At 43.0% G+C, this 25,490-nt stretch overlaps 1 protein-coding gene across 1 annotated transcript in view; it reads right to left on the reverse strand.

Moving 5' to 3' along the window:
• The window catches only part of CCNY (cyclin Y), a 206,861-nt gene that overhangs the window by 8,037 nt on the left and 173,334 nt on the right, over window positions 1-25,490 (reverse strand). The window contains exons 6-10 of the mRNA XM_037740976.1: window positions 24,765-24,822; window positions 24,555-24,674; window positions 5,318-5,484; window positions 2,129-2,302; window positions 478-485 (exon numbers count right to left, since the gene is read on the reverse strand). Of these exons, the coding sequence (XP_037596904.1) occupies window positions 478-485; window positions 2,129-2,302; window positions 5,318-5,484; window positions 24,555-24,674; window positions 24,765-24,822 (527 nt within the window). The remainder of the gene's footprint in view (window positions 1-477; window positions 486-2,128; window positions 2,303-5,317; window positions 5,485-24,554; window positions 24,675-24,764; window positions 24,823-25,490) is intronic.

A 25,490-nucleotide genomic window follows, 5' to 3' on the forward strand; every position in this document is an offset into this window, starting at 1 on the left:
GGAGGCAGAGGATGCAGTGAGCCGAGGTCACCCCATTGCACTCCAGCCTGAGCAACAGAGTAAGACTCTGTCTCAAAAAAAAAAAAAAATTGTTTCATTTAAATGACATTTAATAAGAGATCATCCTGTGAAACACTGGAACCCAGGTAAGATTTCAATGAAACGAAAGTGTCAGAAGCACCGCTAAGACCAGAAGTGCCAACATAAACATCCAAGGAGCAAATGCCAGGTGAACCTGGGAGCTATCTGCGGACAGACCGCCGTCTGGTGGCCAACAGGCGTCACTGCAAAGCGTACTCTCCAGTGCTAAGGAGGGCTTCCTGTTCTAAGAGAACAGCCTGATAATCCTGCCCGAAATGATAAACAGACACCATGGTTCCAGATGGAGGCAGACACTACGAGCAAAGGCAGAGGAAGCTGCTTTTCAACGAGGTGGCATTTTCCCAGCGCTCCCTGGAAAACAGAACAACCTTTCTCCAAGCTTAAGTTTCTGGGTAAGCTTTGGGGAAATAAGAGATTTTAGAGCTGTTGTGTTTTCAAACAATAAAATTTTTTCTAAAGATTTAGAAAATAAAAATAATTTCCCAAACTTGAATTTCCAAACTGCAGCAGCATTATCTACTACAGGGAGACTGACAGCTTGCTATGTGATAAATCATCATAAAACTAATGTGATGCCAAGAATGGGCCTTATGGATTCACTATCTGCATTTAGATAACTAGCAAGAAACAGTTTTGGTGTAAAACGTTGTAAGAAATACATTCAAGTCAATCAACGAAAAGCACATTTCAGAAATATTTGTTACACTAGATCAACATTGTATTCAGCAACTTGAAAACAGAACTCTAAAATGTTATAAAAATAGTTGTTTTAATCATCTAATATGCCACCTACTTTTCTAGAAACTAGGGTCACTTCCCAAAAGAACTAGAAGCAGAGTCTTGAAGAGGTATCTTCACAGCCACACTCACAGCCTCCATCCCCACTAGCGTAATGTGGAAGCAACCCACGTGTCCATGGATGAATGAATGGATAAACAAAACAGGGCACATACCCCCAATGAAATATTACACAGCCTTGAAAAGAAAGGAAATTCGGACACATGCTACAACATGGACGAACCCTGAGGACATTACGGCAAGTGAAACACGCCGGACATGGAAGGACACAGACTGTATGATCCCACTTGTATCAGGTCCCTAGAGAAGTCAAGTTCACGAAGACAAAAAGTGAACAGTGATGACCAGGAGCCGGAGGAAGGAGGAACGGCAAGTTAGTGTTTAATGGGAGCAGCCTGAGTTTGCGAAAATGAAGGGTTCTAGAGATGGGTGGTGGTAATGGTTGCTCAACAATATGAATGTACTCAATGCTACAGAAATGTACACTTAAAAATGGCTACAATTGTAAATTTTATGCTACATACATTTTACAACTTAAAAACAAAACAATGCCAGACACAGAGGAACTGAGGTTCTTTCTCTGGGACCTTCTGTGCCATGCAACACTTGGACAAGTCACTTGATTTCTCCTTATTTGGATTTGCCTACACATGAAAATGACACAGGAACACTGCAAAACAAAAACAAGAAACAGACAAACCTCGAGGTGTAATTCTTTTTTACAGCATTTTTGCCTACAGAACTCTGCACAGGGAAATTTCATTGTCCTTTCCCCACCCACAGCAGTTGCCACTTCTTGCTCTAAGCTGGCCTGTGATGCCATGACCACTGACTGCTGGCAGGAGCGGGAGCTCCGGCTGGCCCTCAGCCTCATCTGCTCACACGAGGTCTGCCTGAAGCTGGTGACTGCCCACATGGCCTGGTGCCCTGGCTGTTCTGCCTGCAAGTCCCAGTGACGCTCGTCGCATAATGTTCTTCAGCCTGCACCCACGGATGCACAACCACACAGTCAGCTGCCTTCCAAGCCGGAACCCTGCTGTCCAAAGGTACATGGGGGGACTCAAGTTCTCACTGCTGGATCATTCTTGAGCAGGACATTAGCCTGTGGTCAAAAATACCAGGAAGGTCCCTTCAGGACGCTGGGACACAGAGAAGGCAGCAAGAAGGGTGCCTGGAAAAACAAGCCCTTCCAAAAACCCGATTTGAAAAGCTCTCCATCTGAAACCTGTGAGCCCTCTCCCTGCTCAGGAGCTCCACGGGAAAGCTTGGTTGTTTGCCCCTGCCCGGAAACCGAGGGCTCTGCAAGGGAGGCAGAGGAGCACAGGGCGCCTGAGCTGCACTCCCCAGGATCTGTGCTCCAGCCTGGCAGAGGACAGTGGAACAAGGCGGCACTCCGGAGTTTCTTCAGGAGAACTATTTACGGTCAGACCTTTTAGGAACATAAGGTCTTCCTGAATGCCTCCTTCCTCTGCCCAGCTCCAGGCATGTGGGGCACTGACCAAATGCTGCATGAATCACTAAGGTTCAGCCAGTGGCTCAGATGGTGATGGGGTAGCCTGGGCACCAATGGCTTTCAAAAAAGACAAAAAACATGCTAAAAAATTATCAATTTTCTTTGGACAAAACATGGAACAGAATTTTAGCATGAATCCTATTTTACTAAAGATGGTGCTGATTCTTTCCAATTCTTAATGAGTAAAGCAAGAGTTTCATTCAATATAGTAACTATTACTATTTTGCACTTGAAAAAAATCCAACCTTATTATAATGTATAATTGCTTAAGGTACTGACTGCCCAACAAAAGAAGAGATATTAAGGCTATCATTATCAAAACAATTCTTGATAGTAAGTTAATTTCAGCTGAATGAACCCTGGCCAATTGTTTAAACTTCCCTGTGTAGAAAAAGAGTTGACTTACAAAAAATAGGTTTTTAAAAAATTAAGTATTAGATAAATGAAACAACTGTAGCTCCAATTGCTTAGAAGAGAAGAAACATACATTTTGACGGACTTCCTAATCAAGTGATTGGATGAGCATCTTACTTAATTCTCAGTGCCTCATTTTCATCTGTAAAAAGGGAATAATAACAGTTCCGCCTCATTGGTAAACGTGAGATGTGAATTAACACAGAAAAGTCATTTTTTTTTTTAGCTAGGAAGTGCTCAATATAAGATAGCTGCTGCTGTTGTTACTGCAATTATAAATATTCCTGATAATTGTCTGGTTTTTAATGACTTGAATTTAAACCTTCAATGAATAGAAACTGAGTACCTAGAATTCCAAATTACTTCTTACTTTACCCACCCACCTCTTAATTTTAGGAGAGTAGGAAAAATTAAAATGAATGTTTCAGGCCCTTAGTTAAAACATCTTCCTGAGGACCAGTAAACATCATTTCCGTTTGACCACTGTCTAACGAATGGTCCCTGGGATTAAGAAAGGTGAGCCTTTCCTCATCGGGGGGTACACTTCCCCACGTGGGTACTGAATTGCAGCATTACTTAACCTCTCTAGGTCTCAGTATCCAGATCTGTAACACGGACATCAGTGCACACGTCACAGGGTTGCTGAGAGGATTCAACTGACACATGCATGATCTGGGCCATGTGTGTCTCCTGACAAATACTTTATAAACATTTCCTCAAACATTTTAAATCAACTAAGGATGATCCATTGAGCCTAAGTTTCCATGAAAATTCAGTTTGCTAGCATTCTGGTGAATTAAACCTGGTGGGTTCCACACCGCTCCTGTTCTTCACTGGTCATTTTTCTGTTCTCTTTTGTTATCATGCTTCTGTGGTAATCTGCGTTTGTCTCTCACTTCCTTTTGGAAATATAGCTAGGATATAAATAAAAATATTTACGACTAAGTCTAATTTCATCAGGCATTCTGACTTTAAGTGGGAACACCTAGTCATGGTGCGGTCCTCCGTGCTCTCACAGAACCTGGGTGCCACCTATACCAAGTCACTGGTCATGTACCACCTAACAGGCGGGGACAGCCAGAAAGTCACCACGTGACGTGTGCAGTTCAGTGTTAAACGATACCAAGGAGCTGAGGAAAGAATAATCCTTAATAAAGCAAACAGGCCACAATTTCTTATACCTTGCACCCAAATGTCCATCTCCTTTATGATCTGAATGACAACTATTTTAGTAGCTGTTTTCACCATGAAATATAATCAAGAATTTTATTTTTCTTACTATATAGCTCTGATTTTAAAAACCTTCTTTATGTTTTTCTTACTTTATGTAATAAAGAACACCACACACAGGATGACATTTTATGGTCTGCAGCAGAAGTAGGCTCTGCAACAAATGCCCTGACAACATAAGCAAGCACACTTCAAAGGGTACCACAACAATGGGCGCCCAGGGAGTCGAACCAGAGGCAAGGAGGGCCCTAGGCTGCTGTGGAATCCGGAAGTCACATGCCCACAAGTGTGCAGCCCAGAGATGCCCCTGCAGTGGTAGTTGTCACAGGCACTGAGAAGCTCCTGAATCCAAGGATTACTGGGTGTACGGGCATGAGTGTAGACTGGGACAAAGCCTCCTTGAGGAGGTTTGCCAAACAAAAAATATGAGACAAGTAGTAGCTACAATAATAATGTCAGAAATGACTATAAACCATAAGGAGCTGTAAGTCAAGTAGTGCTATCTGACTGCTTTCTACAGTTCCTTTTTCCCAAGGGCTCTGAACTCAGTTCCTGGATTCCCAGTCCCTAGAGATCCCCCAGACAATAGAATGCAAGTGTCCTACTAATAATCCTCACCTTAACTGAAGACTGGTCCATCTGAGAAACCTGACACTGCCTGGAAAACTAGGGGACTGGACAGTTCTCAGTCCCCACAACCCCCAAGGCCGATGCCCCTCCCCAAACCCTGCTCATGCTGCACTTGGGAGCCCCAGGAACACAAGGCTGACCTGAAGCAACTGAACGTGCAAAACATGACAAAGCTGTGGATGTTTTCTCTGTCAAACTAAACAAAAACGTAAAATATTTTAGCTTTTGTGCTTTTTGGATTGGCTTATTGCCCCCAAAGGACTGTATGGGGCATTACCTCTTTGTGAACAGTCTGCAGTAAGATACGAAGCCCAAATACAAACCATCACAGGCTGCTACCTGTGCTCAGCCACACCTTTCTAATTTTAAGTAAAGGGGTGTTTGCCTATACTACAGTTTCCATAAACCAGTTTCACAAAACCAGGAAATGTCAGCAGTACCTGTTCATGATCCACATAATGAGAAATGCAGGTTTTCATATGCCATATTGCACAATCGTGCCCCTGTTGTTGTAACTCACAAGAGACATTCAGTCAAATGCACTCATTCTGTACCATATGGATCATTAAAAAGGAGGCAGCTTTCTTCCCAAACAGTCTGGCTGAGACTCTGACAAGCCCCGCCACTCACATGTCCTCCACCGTGATGTCTTTCAGGATCTGGCAGTAATCCACATTCCATACAGCCTGGTCATCCCACACCTTGGAGGCCAGCAGGATTGCCCCCAGAACAATCCGCTTCCAGTTGGCCGGACAGATATCTATCTCTGCGTATGTTAAGAGTCTTTCAAGGTACACCTGGGAAGACAAGACAATGTCAGGGCTAAGTGATTTGTTTTCTCTTAAACACCAGCGTTCCTAAAACAACGCTAAAATCATGTACTACACCCACCTTTATATGAGAATTTATTTCCCGATCATATATATTTTTAAAAGGCCAAAGGGCTCAACAGTCTAATGAAACACAGGCTAACGGTCCCACTCCATCAGTGGACAGTGTGGGTGCAGCTGGATCTTAAACAGACTCTGTGGAGGATCCAGTTCCAGGAGTCACAGGCTCATTTCTGTCTATCGACTGTGATATCCATACACACCAATGAATGTTCCAACAGAAAAGACAAAGAACGTACAGAAAATACACTCTATATTACTTGATTTTATTTTCCAATCATTTTAATATTGCTGGAAAATAAAACCAAGTAATATAGGATTTCTAAACTGACAAAATTTAGCTTGAAGACACACATCAGAAACATCTACAACACCCATTGTTTACACTGGGCCACGAGGTAAGAATGCCTTTTTTAGTTTCCCATAGTAAAGCTCTATTTATTATGATAGTATGTCTTGCACTTCTCTGAACTATGAAATTATTACTACAGTTTTTATCAAATGCATTTGCAAAGTGAAAATGTATCAGAAAAAAAAAACAAAATTAAGCAGACACCATACATGCTTTTTTTAAGAACCTGCAGATAAAACTCATTAATTCGTTATAATTATTCATAGTATATAATGTCCGTAAAGTCTTAAATATTACAAAATGCAAAAAGGCACGTGTGGAAAATGTTTATACTTAAATAAAATACATATTCTTTTCAGTTAAATGATACCAACACTCCCAAATGGAATGGGAAAGGTTTTTAAAAATAAATAAATAAAAGGGAGAATTCACACCTGTTATCTCATCAGGGTATCGTGAGGAGGAGGCTAAACTTTTAAGAAGTTCTTGAGAAAAAGTGTAATTAATACTGATTGGGAGAGGTCTCTTTCAGGACGCCAATACACAAGGCCTGTGAAGGGGCCCCACAACCATGGAAGGTGGGCTGCTCTGGAAGACCCCCAGTTCCCCGCTTGCACAGCTAGGTAGGCGCTATTCTTCCTCCCCAGGGTACCCTGGGGAGGAAGAGGTTGGTAAAAGATCACAGTTCTGACTTTGGATGCTGTCTTGAAATATCCCAGAAGATGCCACATAGCAGTGAACACACAGGTCTGGAGCTCCAAGAAGACAGCACTGGGGAGCCAGTCTGAGAGTCTACGACAGGCCCACAAAGCAAAGCCAGGGACACAGGACCTGGAGGAGGCATAAGAATGGAGAAAAGGAGGGGCTGGGCCTGAGAGTGGAGACCCCCCCCCCATTTTAAGGGCTGGAGACAGGATGAAGAGGCTGCAAAGGAGAGGGAGTAAAACCTGGTATGCGGTGCTCTTGCAAAAGTTTGGAAAAGAACTTCTAAGGCAAAGCTGTTTGCAAGTGCCTAAACTAGGCTTGCAATATCATACGGGGCACATTAGCAGGAAAATGAAGTGGTCTCTTGCATAATAAAAAATTAAATTGGAGCAGCAAGGACTCTTCAGGCAGTGACTATACAGGTGGAGGGGCAGGAGAGGAGGCAGCCATGGGAGATTCAGGGGGAAGGCAGCCAGGGAGAGAAGGGCGAGGGAGTAAGGGCAGAGAGACAAAGACAGAGAGGGTGGAAAAGAGAGGGGGAGGAATAATCCTTAATGGAAGCAAAACTCTGGGCAGATTAAGGATCAAAAGACCATCAGTGAGCTGTGCAGGGTCATGAGCAGTGTAGGGTCACATGCAGCATAAGGTCACACGGCCTGCCCAGCTCCTCTGCAGAGCCCCCCACCCCTCATCCCTAAACCACAAACAGATTGAGAGGGTCTAATGCTCCCTCAAAGTAACCAAAGCTTCCTGGTGGCTTATTTTGCCAAATAAGTCGGTGGGGTGTGGAGGGGCAGGTCAGACTCTTCTCTGCCTCTTCCGGAGACATGGTGGCTCTGCCATGATGAGAGGCAAGGGGTGGCACCTAGCTGTTTGCTGAACAAAAGCATCCATGACTAATGGTTCTCTTCCTTAAAAAGATTATTGTTCTGTTTTTGGTGCTTTATGAATGAAACAACAGTGTTTTAAATCTTAAAAACTTGGACTTTTATGGCTTGTCAGATGTTCCTTAGCATGGATCAGGGTACTGTACAGAAGACAAAGTGAAAATTCTAAAAAGCAAGTATGGCTGACCCCTCAACAACACAGGTTTGAGCTGTGTGGATCCAGTAATGGGCAGATTTTTTCGGTAACGGTGACACCAAATTCAGCTGCCTCTCCGGCCTCCCTTCCGCCTTCTCCAGCTCTTCCACCTCCCCAGCCTGGAGGCAGCAAGACCAACTCCTCCTCCACTCCTCAATGCAAAAACGACCAGGATACCGACTTTTATGATGACCCATTTATACTTAATGAATGGCAGATGTATTTCTTGTTCTTATTATTTTAACATTTTCTTTTCTCTAGCTTACTTCATTGTAATAATACAGCACAGCATACATACAACATGCAAAATAGATCGTAATCTAATATTTATGTTATAGGTAAGGCTTTCAGTCAACAGCAAGCTATTAGTTAAGTTTTGTAGGGTCAAAAGTTATACACAGATTTTCAACTGTGCAGGGTTCTACGCCTCTAACCTTGGAGTTGTTCATGGCTCAGGTGGAGTAACATGTTTCAAATCCCAAAGGCAAAACAGCCAATAAACTGTGATAAGACATTCTACGTGCACTGATAATAAAATGGAAAACCATTATAGAGAAAGTCCACCTTGACCTTCCCAAATTGGCTGGGGTGACCCTCGCGCCTTGCTCCCTGAGCTGCATTTATCTCAGTGCCGTGCAAGAGCCTCCTCCCTGTGTCCCCCCTAGGAAGCCTGGCTGAGGCCCTCATCTCATCCCCAGTGTGCCTGGCATCTAGTACAGGGGCCGGCAGAGCATGCTCCCTGAATGCTTAATGGACGCACGGTCCTGCAGGGTCGACAAGGGGCCACATCCATGCAGGGCTCCCGCAGGCTTCCGAAAGAGCTGTGAGAAGGGCAGATTTCCAGCACAAGGGAAGTCGGTGGGACTACACACAGGAGATTCCTCTAGTAAAACGACCACAAATAACGGCATTCAGGGAAGAGAACTGCATCGCGTTGAAAAAGGTGTAGTGAATTAAGGGAAACTGAGTCCTTGGCTTGTGAGACAGGTGCCGAAGTGAACAATAGAGTTCAGAGGCGGCAGCCCCAGGCAGTCTGCTCTACTACGGGCACACAGGAAGCCCGCGCGACCTTCACGTAAGGCACAGGGGTCATGAAGCACAGCATTCCAACCGCACTGGAAGGGCCTCTGTGTACTACGGGCACACAGGAAGCCGGCGTGACCTTCACGTAAGGCACAGGGGTCATGAAGCACAGCATTCTAACCCGCACTGGAAGGGCCTCTGTGGGGGTTTCCAAGTGCTCTTCGCTGAAGAATAACCGCAGTGATAGTTGCCACACTATTGGTGGACAAAAGTAGGTCACTCAATAGAACTCAATAACCTTATCAATTTTTGGAGATTTTCATCTTTAATAGGATTTATTATATTAAGTTTGAAGAGAAAGAAAAGCAATGTTTTAGATCTTAATTTTCCTCTGTGTGAACACTAACTCTCCAGGTAAAGATCTAGGTGAGGCTCGGTGGAATTCTAGCGGGCGCTGACCTCAGAGCCCCAGGCTGCACACTTTACAAAGGCTGATGACAAACTCCTCTCACTCTCCAACACCACCGTGCTGGGAGCAGCAAACAGGGACTAGAAGTAAGTAAACCTCCAGATCATTAAAGCAGCAGAAAAAGAAGACTGTGAAGCAGTTTTCACCCAGATCCGGGACACTCCACTCCTGTACAGACCTGAGCTGCTCAATCTCCCACGCTCTCCACAGAGGTCGGTGCTCAGTGGCTCGGTACTAAAGCTGACTACGTTTTCTTCCGACTTGGTAACTTACCTTAGTTGATGAATACTGGCAACTCATATTAGGTAATATTTAAGGTAATACTTAATGTTTGGGGAAAAAACCAAACAGTCATGAACCAGGTTATGATATATTCCACTACGGCCAACTAAAGGAATCAGACAATAAGATACATCCTGTAACAGGGAAAGCAGTTGTTCTATTGGGAGATAAGGCATTCACAGTAAGCTCGACTTAAAAGTACGTAATTTAGCAAAACTTGCCAATAAAACTATAGTCAAGGGTCAGCTGCAACTTCTTTTGTAAACTCCTGCGTGGATATTTTAACTCTCTGCCAAGTAAAATAATACACAGTTGGTTTTTCTAAACAATATCCCATGACCATTGCTAATAGGTCACTCTTGCTCAATTAAGTTTTCAGATTTAATTCACGGGAATGACTATCCTGAGAAGTCTCTCTCGAAACCACATATCAATGAGCAGCTATGGAGCTACAGAGGCATCGGCTGGCGGCACATCACAATGCTGTTCAGAGGCATTTGGAGGGATGAAACAAACTCACAGAATCGGGGACAGGTGCAAACGAGATCCCAATGACGCTGGAATTACTCCCATCCAATTTTAAAGAGTAATACTAGGCCAGTTAATCGTCTGAGTCTGTACCAGATATAATTTCCTTCTGGGTTTTAATCCTGCTGCCTTTCAGCTGTTTGGTTTGGATGATTAGAGCACGTTTCAACAAGGCTGAGGTTGAGACCATACGGGCCAAGACTTCGTGGAGTCGGCAGCTTCATTCCACTCTGAGCTATATTCTGATTCCAGAGTGCTGTCTCATAACCACACTATTTTGGGGGAATTGGGGTAGCTACCCAAAGTCCCTGTATTCAGCAATGCTCTATAAATTACCACTTTTGTGGCCAAGAAAAATTATTTTAAAGTAATAATTATTATTTTGTTTATAAAATTTCTGCCAGTTTCACATTTGGATTCTTTTTGTAACTGATGCTGTAAGATTTTCCAATAGCTTGAACGATACACTTCTATTATGAATATAGGTTAATAAATTAATATAAAGTATAATCTTTAACATAAACTACAGCCAAAGCCTCCTTACTGGTATCCCTGGAGAGATCTTAATAAAGTGCATGCATGATTCTGTGGGTATCCCGTGGATATGGGTGACACTGTGTCCTCTCTTCCAAAATGCATATGTTGAAGTCCTAACCCCCAGTGCCTCAGAATGGGTCGTATTTGGAGATAAGACCTTACAGAAATAGTGGAGTTGAAGGAGGTCATTAGGGCAGGACCTAATATAATACGACTGGGTCCCTTACATGAAGGGGAAACTTGGAGACAAGACATGCACACAGGAGAACGCCACGTGAGCATGAGGCTGGGCACCCACACACCACAGAGAGAGGCTGGAGCAGAACCTTCCCTCATGGCCTTGGAACCAACCTAGCCAATGCCCTGATTTCAGACTTGTGGCCTCCAGAACTGGAAGACAATGAAGTTCTGTTGTTGAAGGCACCCAGTGTGTAGCTGTATTCTGTAACAGAATACCTGTCTAAAGACCGTGATGGCTACCTCCCACCTGAAGCAAAGCTGGCTGTCCACAGGCTGGGGTAGCTCAGGCAGGTTTTGTTTTACTTGGAGATTCTTTTAAAAATCCCAGCTAACAACAGAGAACATTAAAAAATAAGTCTGGGTTTCTGGCTTATCTTTGAACACTGGAAGGCCCCAGCCTCTCATTTCTACATGGCAAGGATTAGTCATGTTGATTCTCAAATGTTACTGAGTGACATGCATGCACACACACGAACACATGCTTATTTAGCATCTGCCATCAGTAACAACCCCCTCTGCCCTCTAAAAGGAGGCCTTTGCAACCCGGGAAATGATGCTGATCATCTACCTAAAAATGTAGAAGCAGAAGAGAAAGAACAAAACAGCACAGTATGCAGCAGTGAACAAAGCAAGCCTGAGACTGCCATGCTCAGAAAGGGCTGCTTCCATGGCTGGCCTCAGCTGGCATCTGAGACTGTCCATTTCAGGAGGGCTCCCAGCATTCCCAGGACATGTAAGAGCAGCTCACTATGCACACAAGGTGTACAAACAAGGTGGTGTATGCTGAGCCTGCTTTCCTTCTGGGACTCTGGAATTTTGGTATCTGCTAGCAGAGGATGTGCGCATGACCAACACTCAACACAAACCTTGGGTGCTGAGTCTCTAATGGGCTTTGCTGGTGGACAACATCTTAGAAGTATGGTCATATGTCTATGGTCATATGTTTAACAATGGGTACATTCTGAAAAATGCTTTATTAGGCAATTCAGTCCTTGTGGGGATACCACAGAATGCACCTGCACAAAAACAGGTGCTACAGCCTACTACACACACAGGCTGTGTGGTATGACCTACGGCTTCAAGGCTGCAAACCTGTACAGCATGTGACCCCACTGAATACTGCAGGCACATGGAACACAATGGTGAGTATTTGTGTATATAAATATATCTAAACAAAGAAAAAGTGCTGTAAACATATGGTATTGAACATAAAAACGGTACACCTGTATCGGGCACTTAGAGTAAATGGAGCTCGCAGGACTGGAAGTTGCTCTGGGTAAGTCAGTGAGTGGTGAGTGAATGTGAAGACCTAGGGCATTACTGTACACTACTCTAGTATAGACTTGATAAATGCTGTACATTTAGGCTACATTAAATTTATGAAAAAGATTTTATGTAATAAAACATTAACCTTAGCTTACTATAACTTTATAAACTTAAAAAAAATTTTTAACTTTTGGCTCCTGTAATAATGCTTAGCTAAAAACACACATTATACAGCTGTCCAAAAATATTTTCTCTCTTCATATCCTTATTCTACATGCTATTTTATATCTCTTATTTTTTTACTTTTTGAACTTTGTTAAAAACTAAGACATAAACATACATTTCCTAGACCTACACAGAGTAAGGATTATCAATACTGCTGTTGATAATGGGCCGTGCCAAGGCCTCCCCAGGCCGAGATCCACCTCCACATCTGTCCCACTGCCAGGTTTTCAGGAGCAATAATACACAAAGCAGTGGTCTCTTGCCTGCTTCTGGAACGCCCCCTGAAGGACCTGCCTGAGGCTGTTTCTCAGTTAACTTTTTTTTTTTTTAAGTAAGTAGGAGTACATTCTAAAGTAACAATAAAAAGTATAGTGAACACATAAACCAGCAACAGAGTTTTTATTATCAGGTATCGTGCACAATGGCACATGCTAGACTTTTACATGTCTGACAGCGCATCACCACAAACACCTGAGGCACAGGATGCACTAGGATGTTACGACGTCACTAGGCAATAGGAATTTCTGAGCTCCACAACCATCTTCCGGACAGATGTCATCTATGTGGTCCATCATTGACTGAAATGTCATTATGTGGCACATGACTGTACTGTAACAACTCACTGCTGAATCAAGCGTGTCCTTTATGACTCCACTGGAGAGGAAGAGGACTCTTGTTCCACCAGACTTTGCCCTACGTGCCCTCCCCTCTTTGCTGCTTTTGCATTGTACCCTGACACTGTAAAAAGTCTTAGCTGTAGAACTACATGCTGAGCCCTGTGAGTCCTCATAGTGGCTAATCTAACCTGGGGTGGTCTTGGGGACTCCCAACACACAGTATTTTACAAAGGGCAGGCTGCACCCGATTAGTGGGTTTTTAAACAAATATACAGAATTATGAACAGCATTCTTTTACTAAAATTTTTTAAAAATGAAACAGAGTAGATATAGCAGGTTGAGGTTTTTGTTTATGAAATCTAGGCAGTGGTGTGCACTAAGATGAACATAATTTGAATTGCACTTGCCTTTAACTTTACTGAATTTGTATAAGCATGGCAACTCTTAGATGCCCTGTCACTAAGTTTAGATAATCGGTGACTTCACCACCACTTATTATTTGCTAGCAATTGGAAGAAAAACTGAATAAGCTGTCTGGACTCATCACTGAATAGATGCCACCTGAATAACAGCTTTTGAATTCCTTAGAAACTATTAAAAGTGACCCCTAAGGAAGTCTTTCAGAGTCACACTCAATTGATTCCAGTCACTTGACCATCAGAGCCCCAGACTCCGAGAAGGGGTTTAGAGGCTGCAGTTGAGGGGTTTAATGGCAGGCACTGAGAGCCATGCAACAATGATGGGCCCTGCCAAGGCCTCCCCAGGCTGAGATCCAACCCCACTTGGCATGACCAGTGGTCCTGACAGACTGACATGACAAGCACTCTTCTTAGACTGCATCACCTAGGGAGGTGGAGCACAACTGCCTTCTTAAGTGTGGGTTGCACAGTGACCTCATTCCAAGGGTATACAGTACAGAAAGTGGAGAAAAGGAGGACTACACAGCAGAGAAACCTACCAAACACAACCTCAGCCAGGGATACAGGTTATCACCAACAGTCCTAAGTCGTGTTGACCACATGCACCTTTGATGTGATGTGATAAAAACGGTGCTTTACCTTTCTTATTTTCCTCCAAAAAATGCACAATCCCAGTCTAATAATGAGAAAAACATCAAACAAATCCCAAGTTAGGATTCTACAAAAAAAACTAGCCAGCACTCCTCAAAACTGTCAGGATCATCAAAAACAAGAAAAGTCTGAGAAACTATCACAACCAAGAGTTGCCTAGGGAGACACAACAACTAGATATAATATGGTGTCCTGGATGGGTCCTAGAGAAGAAAAGGGATGCTGGGTAAAAACTAAGGAAATCGGAGTTAAAAACGAACTTCAGTTAATAATAATAGATGGGCAGGCATGGTGCTCACACCTGTAATCCTAGCACTCTAGGAGGTCAAGGAGGAAGAGTCACTTGAGGACAGGAGTTCAAGACCAACCTGAGCAACAGGACAAGACCCAGTCTCTACAAAATATTTTTAAAAATTAAGCAGACATGGGGGTTCACAGCTGTGGTTCCAGCTACTCAGGAGGCTGCAGTGGCAGGACTGCTTGAGCACAGAAGTTTGAGGCTGCAGTGAGCTATGAACAGTGCCAGTGCCCTCCAGCCAGGGGGACAGAATGAGATCCGTCTCAAAAATAGTCAGAATAATAACACACCAGCATCAGTTCATTAAGTGTAACAAAGAGACCACACTAAGATATTAAATCATGTACATTATATCATATAATTTTATAATAGTATAGATGTTAAAAATGAATTGGATGTGGCGTTTATGGGAATTCTGCTTTCTTCACAATTTTTACGTAAATCTGAAACAAAAAGTTTATTTAAAAAAATACATCTATGGAAATGAAAGTATAACCCAGCAAAACTTATTCAATGTAATGAAAGCTTCAAAATTCATAACTGTAGATGCCTGTATTAAAAAAGTTCTCAAATCAATAACCTCACTTTCCACATTAAGCAACTAGAAGAGCAAACCGAAACTAAAGTGAGGAGAAGGAAACAATGGAGATGAAAGTGGAAAGAAATGAAATCGAAATATTAAAACGAGAGAAAATCAACAAAACCAGAAGTTGATTCCTTGGGGGGGGGGAAAAAAATTGAAAAACCTGAAGGTGGACCAACCAAGAAATAGAGAGATGGCTCAAATGAGTAAAATCAGAAACAAAAGAGAGGACATCATAGACTTCACAGAAATAAAAAGAATCATAAAGGAATACCGTGGCATGACTGCATGACAACAAGTTGGGTAACTCTGATGAAATGGACACATTCCTAGAAAAACACAAACTACTCAAGAAATTGACTGAAGAAAAGATGACCTGAATAGACCTATAAGAAACAAGCAAAGAGACTGAATTAGTAATGTAGAAACTTCGAATAAAGAAAAACCCTGGCCAACATGGCTTCAGTAATAAATTCTATCAAACATTTAAATAAGAATACCAACCCTTCACAAACTTTAAAAAAAAAAAGAAGTAGAAGGAATATTTCTCAATTCGTTCCATGAGGTATCACCTTGATATCAAAACCAAAGATATCACAAGAAAATCACAGACAAAATTCCTTACAAATATGTAAGCAATTATCAATAAAGACTAGCAAACTGAGTCCAGCAACATATAAAAAGAATTATACACTGTGACCAACTGGGAATTATCCCAGGAATGCGGAGCTGATTTAACATATTATAGAACAAAAAACAAAAACTACATGATCAATCACAATAGACGCAGAAAAAGCATTCAACAGAATCTAATGCCCTTTCAAAATAAAAACGCGACACAAATTAAGAATAGAAGGAAACTTCCTCAATCTGATAAAGGACATCTATGAAAAACTCACAGCACACAGCACATTTAATGGAGAAAAATGGAAAGCTTCACACCTCATATCAATAGCAAGACAAGGATGTGCACTCGTGAGACTTCTATTCAACACTGTACTAGAGGTACTAACTGTGGTAACTAGGCAAAAATAAATAAATAAAAGGCATCCATACTGAAAAGGAAGACGTAAAACTATCTCTATTTGCAGATGATCTTTCCATGTTACACTCTAAATAATCTACCAAAAAGATTATTAGAATAAATGAATTCAGCAATATGGCAGGACACAAGATCTACAAAAATCAACTGTATTCCTATAGTCTAGCAATAAACCACCAAAAATGAAATTAAGGAAACAATTCAATTTATAACAGCATGAAAAAGAGTTAAATACCTAGGAATAAATTTAACAAAAGAAGTATAAGATATGCATACTGAAAACTATAGAAAAATGTTGACAAAATGAAAGAAAATCTAAATAAACAGAAAGATATTCCATGTTAGAAGAGATTCAAAGACTTATTGCTGAGACTGCAACACTCCCCAAATTTATCTATATATTCAATGCCATTCCTACTAAAATCCCACAACTTTTTTGGGGGGGAGAATGCTGACTGAAATAGATAAGCTAATTCTAATATTCATAGGGAAATGCAAGGATCATGGATGGAATGGCCAAAACAACACAGAGAGAACAACAAAGCTGGAGACTCATACTTTCTGATTTCAACTTCAAATCTATGGTAATCAAGACAGTATAGTACTGATACAAGGATATACATATAGATCAATGGAACACAACTAAAAATCCGGAAATAAACCTTCATGTTTATGGTCAAATTATTTTTGACAAGAGTGACAAGGCAGTTCAATGGGGAAAGAATAATCTCATCAACAAACAGCACTGGAACAACTGGATATCCAAAGGCACAAGAACAAACGTGGACCCCTAACTCATAAAAATTAGCACACAATGAATGGTAGGCCTAAACGAAGAGCTAAAATTACAAAACTCCTAAAGAAGATATAAGGGTAAATCATCGTGACCATGGATTATGCAACAGTTCTTAGATAAGCACAAATGACAAAAGAAATAAACTAGCCTTCATGAAAACGAACCATTACGAAAAGAAATGACAAAACAGAGATGAGAAAACGTGTGTGAATCATGTACCTGACAAAGGACTTGTATCCAGAACACACAAAGAACTCTTGCAATTCAACAACCAAAAGACAACCCATTTTTAAAATGGGCAAAGAATGTGAATAGATACTTCTCCAAAGAAAACATACAAAATCTTTAATCCTCAAGGAAATGCAAATAAAAACAATGAGATAACCCTTCAAACCCACTAGAATGGCTAACATGAGAAAGACAGACACTAACAAGCATTGACGAAGATGTGATGTGGTGAAATTGAAATCTGAAATTGTGCAGTCACTCTGAAAAACAGTCAATCTGCTGTTCCTCAAAACAGAGTTACCATATGACCCAGCAATTCTATTTCTAGACATATACCAAGAGAAATGAAGACATATGCCCATGTACAAACTCTATCAGTCCATTTTCATGCTGCTGATAAAGACATATCTGAGACTGGGCAATCTACAAAAGAAGGTTTAACTGAACTTACAGTTCCACATGGCTGGGGAAGCCTCACAATCATGGCAGAATGGAAGGAGGAGCAAGTCAGATCTTACATGGATGGCAGCAGGCAAAGAGAGAATGAGAGCCATTTATAAGGATGGTTTTATCCTTATAAAACCATCAGATCTCCTGAGACTTATTCACTACCACGAGAACAGTATGGGAAAAATCAGTGCCACTATTCAATTATCTCCCACCACAATGGGAATTATGGGAGATACAAGTCAAGATGAGATCTGGGTGAGGACACAGCCAAACTGTGTCATTCCACCCCTGACCCTCCCAAATTTCATGTCTTCACATTTCAAAACCAATCATGTCTTCCCCCAAAGTCTTAACTCATTTCAACATTAACTCAAAAACCGACAGTCCAAAGTCTCATCTGAGACAAGGCAAGTCCCTTCTACCTATGAGCCTGAAAAATCAAAAGCAAGCTAGTTACTTCCTAGATAGAATGGAGGAATGGGTATCGGGTAAATAGCTGTTCCAAAGGGGAGAAACTGGCCAAAACAAAGGGGTTACAGGGCCCATGCAAGCCCCAAATCCAGCGGAGCAGTCAAATTTTAAAGCTCTAAAAATGATCTCCTTTGACTCCAGGTCACACTGATGTAAGAGGTGGGTTTCCATGATGTTGGCAGCTCCGCCCCTGTGGTTTTGCAAGGAATAGCCCCCCTCCTGGCTGCTTTCACAGGCTGGCATTGAGTCTGTGGTTTTTCCAGAAGCAGGTGCAAGCTGCCAACGGATCTGCCATTCTGGGGTCTGCAGGACAGCGTGTGGAGGCTCTGACCTCACATTTCCTTTCCGCACTCTCCTAGTAGAGGTTCTTCATGAAGGCCCTGCCCCTGAAGCAAACTTTTGCCTGGGCATCCAGGCACTTCCATATATCCTCTAAAATCTAGGCAGAAGTTCCCAAACCTCAATTCTTGACTTGTGGAGACTTGCAGGCTCAACACCACATGGAAGCTGCCAAGGCTTGGGGCTTCCACCCTCTGAAGCCACAGCCCGAGCTGTGGCTTGGCCCCTTTTAGTCATGACTGGAGTGGCTAGGATGCAGGGCACCAAGTACCTAGACCGTACACAGCACAGGGACCCTGGGCCCAGCCAATCAAACCATTTTCTCCTAGGCCTCCAGGCCTGTGATGGGAGGGGTTGCCAGGAAGACCTCTGACAAGCCCTGGAGACATTTTTCCCCACTGTGTTGAGGATTAACATTCTCTCCTGCAAATTTCTGCAGCTGGCTTGAATTTCTCCTGAGAAAATGGGTTTTTCTTTTCTATCAAATTGTCAGGCTGCAACTTTTGTGAACTTTTATGCCCTGCTTTCCTTATAAAACTGAATGCTTTTAACAGCACCCAAGTAATATCTTGAATGCTTTGTTGCTTAGAAATTGTTTCTGCCAGACATCCTGAATCATCTCTCTCAAATTCAAAGTTCCACAAATCTCTAAGGAAGGGGCAAAATGCCACCAATTTCTTTGCTAAAACATAACAAGAGTCACCTTTGCTCCAGTTCCCAACAAGTTCCTCATCTCCATCTGAGGCCACCTCAGCCTGGGCCTTATTGTCCATATCACTATCAGCATTTTGGACAAAGCCATTCAACAAGTCTCTAGGAAGTTCCAAATCTTCCCACATTTCCCACATCTTCCGAGCCTTTCAAACTGTTCCAGCCTCTGCCTGTTACCCAGCTCTAAAGTCGCTTCCATACTTTTGGGTATCTTTTCAGCAGCGCCCCACTCTACTAATATCAATTTGTTGTATTAGCCTGTTTTCACACTGATGATAAAGACATACCCGAGACTAGGAAGAAAAAGAGGTTTAATTGGAATTACAGCTCCACATGGCTGGGGAGGCCTCAGAATCATGGCGGGAGGCAAAAGGCACTTCTTAATTGGTGGAGGCAAGAAAAAATAAGAAGGATGCAAAAACAGAAACCCCTAATGAACGCATCAGGTCTCGTGAGACTTACTCACTTCCACAAGAACAGTCTGGGGGAAACCGCTGCCATGTTTCAGTTATCTCCCACCAGGTCCCTCCCACAACAATGGGAGTTATGAAACATACAATTCAAGATGAGATTTGGGTGGGAACACAGCCAAATTACATCACAAACTTATACAAATCTTATCACAAACTTAGGTTCATAGCAGCAGTATTCATAACAGCCAGAAAGTAGAAACAACTTAAATGTCCACCAACTCATGAATGGGTAAACAAAATGAAGTACAGCATCCCTCAGCAATGGTGGAGGTTGGCCCTAGAGGCCCTGTGGATACTAAAATCTGAGTCAATTTTGTATAACCTGTGCAGATCACCTTACATACTTACTTATAATACCTCATACAATGTAAATGCTATGTAAATAGTTGTTATACTGCTTTGTTTAGGGAATAACAAGAAGAAGAAAAAGTCTGTACATGCTCAGCACAGATGCAACCATCTCAGGCCTAAGCACATTTTCAATTTGCAGTTGGTTGAATCTTCAGATGCAAAACCCTTGTACAAGGAGGGACAACACTCACTCACTCTCTCTTATGTATGTATGTATGTATGTATGTATCTACAATCAATGGAATATTATTTGCAATAAAAAAAATTACACATGCTACAATGTGGATGAACTCTGAAAACATATGCTAAGTAAAAGAAGCCAGTCATAAATGGTCATATACGATACTAATTATATGAAATGTTCAGAACAGGCAAATGAGACAGAAATTTGATCAGTAGTTTCCGGGGCTGAGAATGAGGAGTGAATGCTAAAGGGTAAGGGGTTTCTCTATGGGATGATGGGAATATTCTGAAATTAAATTGCAGTGATGGTTGTACAATGTACTAAAACCCACTGAAATGCTCACTTTAAATGGCTGAATGTTATGGTATATAAAATATGTCTCGATAAAGCTATTAAAAAGTAGATAATAAAGGAACGCACCCCCTCTTGTCTGGTCAGCTGTACTTTGCCACCTCCATCTCTTCTTGGTTTCCCTTCCTTTATGTCTAAATGCGTCCATCAATCACCAGCTTCCTCTTTCTCCCTCTCCCATCTCTGCAGCTCTGCGGACAGAACCAACCTCACACAGAATGCTCGATCAAGGTTCAGCTGAGTAATGTCCCTGAAGTTGAAGAGTCTGCCACTGTCCCTTCAGAAAACTTAAGCAGGGCCAGAGGCAGTGACATACGCCTGCAATCCCAGCACTTTGGGAGGCCGAGGTGTGCAGATCACTTGAGGTCAGGAGTTCAAGACCAGGCTGGCCAATGTAGTGAAACATCGTATCTACTAAAAATACAAAAAAATTAGCAGGGCATGGTGGTACATGCCTGTAATCCCAGCTACTTGGAAGGCTGAGGCAGGAGAATCATTTGAACTCAGGAGATGGAGGGTGCAATGAGCCGAGATCGTGCCACTGCACTCCAGCCTGAGCAACAAAGTGAGACTCCGTCTCAAAAAAAAACCTAAGCAATGAAATGACAGAATATGTGTCTGATGCTCTAATACTAGTGGGGCAGGGGAAGATAATGAATAGGTATTAAATGCTTCTTACATTTCAGGCACATCGCCAGCATGTAGTTCAGCCAGTACTGCTCACTACATGTTCAATGAATACTTATTAAGCATTTATTATGAGCTGGGCTGCGTTCCAGATGTTGGTCATATTGTAGTGAACGAAATGGACAAAAAGAGAAAACATCTCTTACTCATAGAGCTTACTGACAAAACAATAAAATTAATGACTTCAACCTAAAAATGCTGACAGGTGTTAAGCACGCAGAGAAAAAGCAGGAAGTGATGAGCAGGGAGCGTGGAGCAGGAGGGAGGCTGCAACTTCAGACATGGTGGCCAGGCAACAGCCCCCCGATGTGCCCTTTGAGCAAAGATGAGGTGGAGGAGGGCAGGATGCATCTCAAGCATGACCATAACAGAGGGGCTGTGCACAGAAGTCTTGGGGCAGGTGGTAGAGGCAGCTGGGCAGACGGAAGGAGGCTTAATCTTGCTGGGCCCTGTCAGTCATGTCAGGGCTTTGGGTTTTCCTCTGAGGAAGATGGGGAACTACTACAGGTTCTGAACAGAGGAGAGGGCAAAGTGGGAATAATAACAGCGCAGGACCAAGCCCCTTCAGCTCTAGGTCATGACGGATTTGTTTCTACAGATGAACACCTGACCCCAAAGGAACTGGGCCAGTCAAAACCTCCCCTCTCCAAAATCAAAAAAGGAGATGGGGTTAGAGAATGCGGGGCCTTAAACAGAGAAGGGATGAAGACAGGGTGGAGAAAGCTATTAACAGTTCCCTGCCACCTCCCACCCAAAGCAAGACAGCTGACCTGCATATTAAGGCCCCAGAGCCACAGAGGCGCAAAGGCGAGAGGCAGCAGCCCAAAGAGAAGCCTGCGGTGGGCCTCATTCTACAGCCTGATGTCCTTCCACACCTACAGGAGAAGGAATATGTGGGGCCTGCCTGGACCTTCCAATATATCCCCTTCTGCCTTGGCCTCTGGCTTTCTCATCCTTCCAACAGAAGATTCCAGTTCAGACAGGTGGTGAGCCTTCGGTGTTGTCAAAGTACCACATGGGACTAAAGTGGGTGCCGCGCATGGTTCTCAGGATCAGTCAGCTTAAGTAACTCCTGAGGGGAAGGGCAGGGCCTCGTGGAGGGGCAGCTGGATGCCAAGGCCTTTCCACCTACCTCACTGCAGGCCTGGTTCCCCCAGCTGCTTCAGGAACACCACAAAGGCATCTACACAACTCAGCAAGGTGCACATCAATTACCTCACTCCCTTTTGAATTTCCCCATGTGGCAGTATCTACAGGAGAGCTTTCAACATATTGCTAAAAAATATACTTAGTGATACTAAGTTACTCTTTTTAAAAAAGTTCATTAAGCTGTGAAATACTTGCTTTGGGTGAGGTAGGTCTCGGTGTCTGAAGGACCTGCAGGCTCTGTCCACAGCAGGCTGTAGTCCTGCTCCGTGTGGGAAGCAGGGCCAGGGCTCACTGCTATTCCTCCCCCATTGCCTCCTGAGCAGCATACCAAGATGCCGAACACATGCCCAGGAGAAAAGCAGGAGTTAATGAATGCATCTCTGTCAACTCTAGGGCAGACCTGTCCTGAATGACTGCTTCTAACTCTAGGGGACACAAGGAGGGAAGAATAATCCTACAAGAGTCTCGCTCAAAGCACGATCTCTATGCCCTCTGCCCACAAGCATGTAGCTGGGCTGAGCCTTGGCAGGCAGCAGTGACTGGAGGATGGGCTGCAGGCTGCACCCACCATGAAGGCCTCCAAGCCTGCTCCTTTCCAGCTGCAAACAACCAAGACCCCCATGCAAACTGGTATCCTGCTCAGCGCCAGTTCATTTCACAGGATGAATGAAGATTTCAACAGTTACAATCATTCACAAGAAAAGTGCCACTCCTACACCATTCCAAAGACATGAACTCATCAGCCCTGTCACCTTTGGTGAGTGACACAGAAGGCAGCGAGGGAGGCCTGTGAGATGTTCTCTCACGGTAGACACTGGCGAGCTGTGGGGTTTAAGTGCCGGCCCTGCCCTCCACAGGACACAAACCTCCTTCACACTGAACAGTAACCCCGAACAAGAAGGCTCTACCATTCATAACCAGGCCATATTTTTCTTAGGAATTGAAGGTGTAAAAACTCCCCACCACCTTCCATCTACAGCAGCTTCAAAGTAAACCCTTCCTCATGGCACGTGCTTCAATACTAATTTCACCTACGGTTTCCTCTGCTTTTCCTACTCTTCTTTTCCCTTCACCCAATTTCCCTACATAAAAATCTGAACCCTCTTGCCCTGTTGTATGTTTATGTTAGGACTTGAAATCCCTTTGAGGAACTAAGCTAGGCAATACATACATTTCTCAGTTATGACTTAGGAACCTGTAATCATTCCAAATCATCTAATGATTCCTTGACTGTCTGTTCTGTTATCCTTCAGGCTGCGAGTTCAATAAGAAGAAATGAACAAATGGATGAGTGGATGAATGAATGAGCAAACAAGCAAATAGGGATCCTGTTTAGTTAGCCTCAGAGCACACAGCTCTTCGTGTGGCAGAGACAAGAGTCCTTCAGCGCCTGTAAAGCTTCTACTAGACAATTGCCTCTTCTCAGAAACTACAGAGAATGGTACTCTGATCTCCAGGATAGCTCACGCACAGGCAAAGCTCATTTCTCATCTAAGTTACACACAATGTAAAAGGTCAGTGACAAAAAGGGTTCCATTGTTAAATCTATTTCCCAAGTGAGATTTGACCTAAATAGTGCATAACATTTTAAGAATCCAAGTAAGAATTTTTTTTCTTCTTTTGAGACAGGGTCTCCCTCTACCCCTCAGGCTTGAGTGCAGTGGCATGATCATGGCTCACTGCAGCCTTGACCTCCTCGGCTTAAGTGATCCTTCCACCTCAGCCTCCCAAGTAACTGGGACTACAGGCATGTGCCACCATGCCTGGCTGATTTCTTAATTTTGTAGAGTCGGGGGTTTCACCACGTTGTCCAGACTGGTCTCAAATTCCTGGGCTTAAGCGAATTTATCCTCCCGCCTTAGCCTCCCAAAGTGCTGAAATTACTGGCATGAGCCATGGAGCCCAGCCATTAGAATAAATTTTTATTTATTCTTTCTTGAGTCTTAAAATATAAATTATCTCCTTACTATCTCTGAATATCCTGCAGACACATTTAGTCAAAAGTCACAAAACAGAAGCTACGAATATATACACTCCTTCCTAGGTAAGTGTTCAGATAAAGGTATTCATCATATCTTACTAATGTCCTTACAATCTTTGTAGGGAACCAACAACAGGAAACCTGGATGTTTACAAGGAGTACCTCGGCCATTCTGATCACTCCCTACCCCCACTCCCCTACCCCCACTGCTTTACTTACCTGCATTTTTAATTTCGGCATTTATTGAATTTGAACGTGATTTCACAAATGACTTTAGGTGGGGGCTGTGGAACAATTTTCACACCCTCTTCTAGGATATCTATCCTCTATTCTCCGAGGAGAACGGCAACACTGAAGCTTGTGCCACAATGTCCCCAGGGTCACCTGGCGAGGACTCCCTGCTCGAAGTCCACTCCACTGAGTGACAGGAACAAGCCCTGGACCACCCAGGCTGGGGATGGGTGTGGCCATCCTGACAGCACTCACCAGGGTGACAATGGCACATTCAGCTGTCAGCTGAGCAGCACTGAACAGCGTCCGAACAAACCGGTAAATCTGCTTCTGCTCTGGGTTGTGTTTGTCATAGTCTGGTGGCACTTCGGATTTCTGGGGAAGAAAATATTTTCAGATAACTGTTCTCCCCATAGGAGCAAAAACAAAATAATTAAATCATCTCACGAAACACAAAGAGATTACCGAAAGAGGGTGAAGGTTTTCATCAAAAATATCTAAGAGCATCCTTCCATCTGGATCCCTGGTAGGGAAAATAATAGAAAATGAAACTTACTTTCTGCAGGAATGTCATTCAAATAAAAATGACAAACAAAATACATTTTAATTCAATGACTCTTTTTTTTATATATATGGAGTCTCACTCTGTCACCCAGGCTGGAGTGCAGCGGTGCCATCTCAGCTCACTGCAACCTCCACCTCCCAGGTTTAAGAGATTCTCCTGCCTCAGCCTGCAGAGTAGCTGGGATTACAGGCATGCGCCACCATGTCTGGCTAACTTTTTTTTTTCAATTATTTTTAGTAGAGACGAGGTCTTACCATGTTGGACAGGCTGGTCTCAAACTCCTGACCTCAAGGGATCAACCCGCTTTGGCCTCCCAAAGTGCTGGGATTATAGGCGTGAGCCACAGCACCTAGCCAATTCTACTATTTCAAGAAACACAAGTCAGTGCTAAATGGTTATTCATGAATAATGATTTGTTTTTCTTGGGTACAATATTTAATCACTTTTGTTTGAATAGCCCAAGGAAATTAAGATTCTAAACCACACTTAGCTAAATTAAGTAAAAATTTAATTTTAATTTTCTGAGTTTTCAAATGAACCGAATCTAAGCAAATGACTTAAATTTGACATCTTATTTCCAAGCAAAAGTTGATGGATCTGCTTAAACCATCACTATACTGTGGCTG

The sequence above is a fragment of the Cebus imitator genome, unplaced genomic scaffold (genome assembly GCF_001604975.1).
Source record: "Cebus imitator isolate Cc_AM_T3 unplaced genomic scaffold, Cebus_imitator-1.0 Scaffold92, whole genome shotgun sequence".
NCBI classification, from domain to species: Eukaryota; Metazoa; Chordata; class Mammalia; order Primates; family Cebidae; genus Cebus; species Cebus imitator.